This window comes from Hibiscus syriacus, unplaced genomic scaffold, assembly GCF_006381635.1.
Source record: "Hibiscus syriacus cultivar Baekdansim isolate YM2019G1 unplaced genomic scaffold, ASM638163v2 tig00113725_pilon, whole genome shotgun sequence".
Lineage (NCBI taxonomy): Eukaryota > Viridiplantae > Streptophyta > Magnoliopsida > Malvales > Malvaceae > Hibiscus > Hibiscus syriacus.
Window position 1 is genome coordinate 11,794,103 of NW_024063471.1, and position 7,369 is coordinate 11,801,471.

General features: G+C 31.1%; 1 protein-coding gene and 2 long non-coding RNA genes across 3 annotated transcripts; 1 reads left to right on the forward strand and 2 right to left on the reverse strand.

The window, feature by feature from the left end:
• Window positions 1-4,630: 4,630 nt before the first annotated feature.
• On the forward strand, window positions 4,631-5,499 carry LOC120187673. Its single transcript, XM_039191335.1, has 3 exons — window positions 4,631-4,703; window positions 4,758-5,201; window positions 5,314-5,499. Exons 1-3 carry the CDS (start codon window positions 4,631-4,633, stop codon window positions 5,328-5,330), a joined length of 534 nt encoding a protein of 177 aa, XP_039047266.1. The 3' UTR covers window positions 5,331-5,499.
• Window positions 5,500-6,252: 753 nt separating this feature from the next.
• LOC120187453 lies at window positions 6,253-6,564 on the reverse strand. The gene is made up of 2 exons (XR_005522289.1): window positions 6,506-6,564; window positions 6,253-6,329 (listed from the first exon to the last, which is right to left on the reverse strand). It is a non-coding gene; the product is annotated as an uncharacterized LOC120187453 (long non-coding RNA).
• A 94-nt stretch (window positions 6,565-6,658) lies between these two features.
• LOC120187452 lies at window positions 6,659-7,326 on the reverse strand. The gene is made up of 3 exons (XR_005522288.1): window positions 7,253-7,326; window positions 6,911-7,083; window positions 6,659-6,743 (listed from the first exon to the last, which is right to left on the reverse strand). It is a non-coding gene; the product is annotated as an uncharacterized LOC120187452 (long non-coding RNA).
• Between the last annotated feature and the right edge of the window lie 43 nt (window positions 7,327-7,369).

A 7,369-nucleotide genomic window follows, 5' to 3' on the forward strand; every position in this document is an offset into this window, starting at 1 on the left:
CTACTTCTAATATTGATTCATTTTTTAGTGGGATGATTTGAATGTAAAGAGTTGACACCAAGAATGATTCGATAAAGGATGACAAAGAAGACAAAGAGATAAAGAATATAACATTTCCCACTGAAAGACACTTTTCAAATTCCAATAAATCCAAAACAGTATGCATCACACGTGAGACTTTAGAAGTTGGTAAGCCACTACGAGGAATTCAAAAAGACTTCTCCATCTATGGATAAGACTTTTTTTTCTTAATAATTAAGACAATTTCTACAACGATGTTTGCAATTTGGAGATGAATTTTTCTCAAGGGCAAGGAATGAAATTGAATTATTCTACTAATGTTAAAGATTCTTTCTTATTTTCCAATGAATTCTATTCTTTTATCGATATTTTAGATTTGATGACGAATCACCTTAAAGAGGGAGGGAATCATGTGATCCCAGCTATACTCCTTACATCATTTTCTACATTCTCCCTAAGACCGTTTGATCGAGGTAACTTGTTTACATTAAAAAATCTTCAGTAAGATTATTTAAGTTTAATATGGTAATTCCAATCCTTGTTTAGATTTCTGAAAGCCTTTTTCAATCCAAAAAAAGAACATCTACCATCATACTCAAGGCTGGGAGCTGAAGAAGGAACAACCGTGTTTAAGGGAGGATTTTATCTTTTACTTGCATGAATTTGCATGAGAATTTAAAATTTTGCATAAAATTCATTTCATTTAATAAGTGTGTTGTTCATTTAAGCATGCATTTCATTTAAATCATCTAGTTCATTTAGGTGATTACTTTATTTATGCATTTAGATCATTTAGTAAGCTACTACATTCATGCATCTAGTTCATTTAATAAAGATAGTTCATTATTTAAACTAGTCCATTAATCAAACTAGTTCATTTAATAAACTAACTCTTAATTGTTTCATGAATGTTTTCAATTAAAGATTGAATAAAGTTCACCTTTGTTTTAGGTGCATGAGAGAAGTTGAACGGTTTCATCATATGCAACAATATCAGTTAGTATGTCTTCCAATTATGGATGTGATACAGACGTTTTTGATTCCATAAATCAATTGGGAATTATTCCTCTATCTCTTATCTTTCCATCTCCTTTTGAATCACCTCAATTCAATATTGGGATCTTGAGATATGATCCATTTATTGAAGACAATGCAGGCTGAAATTTTGTTACGGGAATTTTATGCATGAAGATTTGGATCAGTTTGAGCCAAGGAAGTGTCTTTTCAACTTCAATCAAGTCACAAGACATTGAAGAAAATATTATCAACTACTTAATGACTTTCAATCAAAATATTATCTCCCAGCGTCATGTTTTCACACATTTGCAAGAAAATTTTTGACTAAAGCGTAAAAGGGAATTTCATTTTGTTTCGTCAGAACCAACAAAGTTGAATTATTTATGGATAGGAAATGAAGAGCAAAATGGGTTTATAAACAAGTTTTTTACCACTGATGGCGGACGGAAAATTGCCCAGTTGAAGATGATGATGAAGGAGAGTTCTTTGGACCAAAGAGATGATCCAAAGATGATGATTGTTATGTATGGCTCATAAAAAGTCTCGTTGTGGGGTTACGAATTATGTGGGTTGGGGGTGTGGGGGCGCAGCCCCCGCGGTACGGTACAGGGTTGATTTTGTAATTATGTACCAGGGTTTTCTATTATAAATAGAGATGTAACCTAGACCTAAAATATAATTGAATAAAAACTTCTAGCGCCGCCTAGGCACCGAGGACGTAAGCACATTGCCGAACCTCGTAAAATTCTCGTGTTCTTTTGTTTTCTTTACCCGTTTTCGTCAACAATGATGAAGAAGAACCACTCACTTGCCTTTTGTTTTCCATGCCAGAAAAATGTTAAACTTTCTTTTTCTTTTTTTGGGTTAATAAAAAAAAATCTTTTTCTGTCAACCAACGAACAAAACTACTCTTAGACATATACGTATATCTCTTAAAGCAAGAAACGACCCTCAAAGAAAGAGACCAAACGAAAGAAGAGGTGCCTGGCAATGTCAGGCCAGGGGATAAGATTTTCTCTCTTTTTTTCCTAAGAAAACAATGCAAACAAACCAAAAAGATAAAAAATAATGGAGATTGCAACAGATGTAAGGAGAAGAAGCTAAGCTAAGGAAAGCAAAGGAGAGTGAGAGAGAAAGCTGAGAGCACGTGAAGACTTTGCAGTGATGTAGAGATGTTTTATATGGCAAACCATCCGACCCTATTTATAAATCCAAAAAGGGGATGTCATTGTTTCTGCGTTCTTTTCCTTGGGTTTTTAATGAAATTGGGATGACGAAACTTCTATCAGGATTAAGATGATGTAAGAGTTTTAGAAAACAAAAGGATATTTTCTTTATGTTATTTCTTTAAATTGATCAAAATATTATCAAACAATTCTTTTAACATAGTTTTCTAATTCACAACTGTATGATTTAAATTTTGAATATTATTCAAATATCTAATATTTCATCTCCCTAAACTAACTAATATTAAAAAATATCAGTTTTATGTTTATATTAATTTTATTCTTAAATAACTAATTTTTTAATAATAAAATATTTTTTTATGTTTTAAAAAATAATGAGATACATTATTTTCTTGACGCATAGCAGTAATTTTTAACATAATTTTAATATAAATATTAACAAGTATTGGTCTTCTGGTAACACATTTTAGTTTTAGGTTTTACGTAGTATAAAGTATGAAAATGAATAATGATAAAAACATTAAATAACTGGATATGAATTATAATAATTTGATTAATAATTTTTTCATCTTTTATACTTCACAAAGCTAATAAATAAATCTCAAATGATATTAGGGAGATAAAACATATTCAAACGTTAAAAAAATATTATTAAAAAAGAAAATCATAAATATTAAATATAAAGCATAAAATAGCATACTTAATCTTCTTAGTATACATTATACTCTTTAGATAAAATGGCATTTTATTTAAAGGCTAAAAAAATCGTATGTGAATTCATTAAATATTTATGTCACGTTTATTAAAAATATTATTTATAGATTAAAAATATTATTTATAGTTTTTAAAATTTTAAAAACAAATGGCCATGGATGCATTGTACAACGCCAAAACCAAGTTGTAGACTTTCATTCGATTGAAATCCAGCCCTTGTTTGCCGTATGTCTCCTCCGGTACTTCTTAACACTGCGTTTTGGATTATTGAATTTTTATCGAGAAGATAATATGAGCGAGAAAATAACATATAATTTCTAGATAGGGTTTTCATTTATTATATACACATATACATGTGACAAGTTTTAGTTGAACCTGAATACGAATAAAGTATTTTTATTTTAAAATTATTAGATATAGATAATGATCAATAAATTAAAATGTTTAATATTGTAGTGATATATTATTTTTAGGGTAAACTACATATTTGGTACTCCATCTTTTCATGTATTTTTTGTTTTGGTATCTCAACTATTTATTTAACAAAATCATATATAACATTACGTTTTGATTCTATTTTGGCACCTCGACGTTAATTTTGATCATTAACTTAAAGGAGATGACTATATAATTTGATACAATAATAGTTGTAGTCCCTAAAAGTTATATATTAAATAAATTTGGTCTTAGTTTAGAAGAATTAAATAAATATTTCATATTAGAATAACATATCAATTTAGTCCTCACTTTAGTTTGAAATAATTTAATGATTTAATAAATTGATTGAATGCATATAAAAACAAGAACCTAAGACATATATAAAGACAAGATATTATAAAGATTGGAAATGCATTTAATTTGAACCTAAAAGAAATCATTTGGATTCTTGTTCCATTTTGTTATCGAAGAACACTTGTTGTATTCATTTATAATTCTTTTTTCAGTATTCTATTTGTTCACACTTGTTTTACTCGTTTATAATTCTTTTTTCAGTGTTCTATTTGTTCTTAAATTATGCAAATATATTCTTTGTGAAGTTTTTCTAAGTTTGTTAATTGCAATTTTATTTGGAGGGAATGTCTCAAGACTTTGACATAAAAGTCTTAAGGAAATTTGTATGGTTACATCTTATCCTTAAATGTCAATGCAAATTAGTGCATTTATGAAAATTTTTAGTATGAATAATTAAGATAATGAATGTAAACTTTATTCAAAAAAATTGAACCACTATAAATTATTTTGTCATTATTTTTAATTTTCTGGAGGTTTTCACACAAAAAATTTAGTAGCTGCCAATTTACCCTCTCTTGATTATTTTATTGGATCGATTCACTCAATAATTTATGTACGTGATCAACTCCTTGTTTCCGTCTTCCTTGGCAGAAACGTGTTGATTTGCTTTTGGGCTCATCTCCTTAAATTCTCTTTTTCTCAAATTTTTTCATCTTTCCCTGGTCATCATCTTAAACCCCTAATTCATCGTCTGAAATCCCTAGCTCATCTCTCAAGATCACTACAAAATATTTGTATTTCAACTCTAAAAGGTTTTCAGTAATGTTAATAATGAGGAAATTCATGTTTCTCAACAATTGATATGTTGGTGGATTTTGAACTTATTGCATGCTATGCTGTCAGCTTATCGTGAAAATAATTTTTTATGCCTCTTGAGATAAGCAAGTAGTGGAATTATAATGGCTTTATCAAGCACTAACCGCCACTGGCTTAAAATAACCGGATTATTCTTAAATACATGTTTTGAGAGTAGTAGGTGCTGCAATAAGCTAAACATTTCGTGACCTAGTGCTATCTCAACTACAGTTTGTGGGGTTCCACATGTATCACCCAAAAAAAATATATCCTTTTTACTTGCTTGGTTTCACTATAAATTTCCAACTCAGCAAGTGTTTTATGCATATCCAATATCTAAGAACATGAAGCTCGTTTACTGCTTTCTGGTTTTTCTTGCTATTTCAGGCATTTCCCAGCTTAATGTGGCAGAAGGAGCAGGTGAATGTGGGAAATCATCACCTGATAGGGAAGCCTGGAAGTTAGCTCCATGTGCAATGGCTGCACAAGATACTAACGCTCCCGTTTCCAGCAGTTGCTGCCAACAGGTGAAAAAAATAGGCCAGAACCCGCCATGTCTATGCGCTGTCATGCTTTCCAACACGGCTAAAAATTCGGGAATCAAGCCGGAAATCGCCATCACCATTCCGAAACGCTGCAACATTGCTGATCGTCCTGTTGGTTACCAATGTGGAGGCATTCTTTTTTTCTCTCTCTCTTTGCAATATCATCATTTACAGAGTCTCCAAGTTTCGAGTCTCGTTTTCCTTAATTTGCGTAACTCAAAACTGGTTTTTGCGTATTGCAGCTTACACTCTGCCATGAGTACGATGACAAAAAGTCACGGTTCCCGATGTTGCTTGTGTGCTTACTCGTAGTTCCGTGCTTGCTGGAATTTGTGCTTTCCATTAACCAGTTCATATAGCTGATGAATTGAAATGTTCAATCCAGCTATTTGAATGCTAAATAAAAGCCTATTTTTAGTTATCTTATTGCACAATCCTTAAAAACCCTTAAAAGTTTCATGGTTCCCCAATGCATATACCATACTATGGAAACTAATTTCCAATCAAATGACTTTAAATGGAGTTTAATTCAACTAAATAACTTAAAATTCCACAAATAATTGGATATGTGAGATTTAGATAATCATATATTTGAATTCAGGTGGAAGTTTTGAACACGGATATTCATCTTAACATATATTTTTATATTCATGCTCGGATATGATTCGAACATTGGAAGAAAAAGGAAGAATGGGCTAAAGTATGTGATCTTTCCCTTTCTGCAATAAAATAAAGTCATAATATAAAAATTAACCCTCAATTTTTATCAAATTTTTTATTTTGACCCTTATTTTCTTTAACATTTTAGTTCTAATGTTTTATTTGAGACAAAAAGGTCCCTCGGTGGATGAAAAGTGTTAGTTAACACATGATTATTGCTCTAAAAAAGGGGGTTTTACCCTAAAATGAAATATTAGCGGATCAAAATGCTGTAGAAAAAAATAAGAGTCAAAGTAAATATTTAATCAAATGTTAGGGGACTTTGCCTTAAAATAAACTGTTGGAAGTCAAAATGGTCCAAAAAATAGAGATCAAAATGACTATTTTAAAAAATCTTGGGGTTATAGAAAACTTCAATTTATATCAGCTTACAAGAGGATACTTGTTCAAGTGGAAGAGTTGAAACTAAAAGAACCCAAAATTCTTCCGTAAAGTCCTAAGCTCTATACATATATTCTACCGTTCTGCCAGGATATACCTACCAGCTTATTTTCAATAGTAGTAATAATAAGATTGATTATGCAACCACCCCATTTTCCTGCAAAACAAATCCATAAACATAATTTCAATCACTTAGATTCGAAGGAAATATGTAAAGAAAAGAGGCAGTGTATGTATGATATGCAAAATAAATCCATAAACATATTTTCAAAGTGGTAATGATATAAATGATAAAGGAGAGCCATCAAACTCATATTGCATATATCTATCTACCTTAAAAGAGTATTGGATTGAAATTTTGGATTAAGATGTTAGTAATAAAGTAAGCGTGCAAAAACAAAGAAGAATGATTAAAGACACTGCAATAGTTTCATTTTTATGGACTGAGAACAATTGTTTATTATCACCAAAAAATCTAAAGCTTTTTCATACCCTTCCACCAATTTCCTCTTGAAGCAGAATCACTAGAATCGTTTCCATTACGATCATCATGTCCCCCATCCAATTTGAACTGTGAATACAGATTGTAAGAAGATGAGAAATCCCTGGTAACTTAGTATGCAGATAAAGCAGGGTATGTTTCTTACATGAGTGCTGAAACCAAGAGAATTTTTGAAAGATCATATCTTTATAATAGTTTTAAACATAGTAATATTCTATAGTGTAAGTTATGCTCACATATGGGGGAGACTGGGTGGTTTTGTTCCTTGGAGAATAATTTTCTTGGCCTCCATAGTAGATAGATGAGCCGAGATAGGAAAGTTCCACAGTTTCATTGTGATAAATGGAACAATTTTTGTCTTTATTCCTTGTGCCACTGCTTTGTCCCTTGCTGTAATCAGTAGTATGATCTGAGACATATGCAAGATTCATTTTATATTCTCTCACGCCATTACTTGCTTCAGAATCTAGCCTAATTATTGTTATTAAAACTTATTATAGAATTTCATTAGAGCAGAAAAAGGCAACAGGAAAGGCATAATCCTTAAAGAAAAAATTATGTGAGAAGGGATGAGAAACCTGGACTTCCAAATCTGCCATGATAGGCTAAACCCTGATTATTCCAAGGCCCCCAAACTCCAGAGTGAGTGGAGTCCCTCCCTTGCACCTTAAATCAGAAACAGAATGTAGAATGTG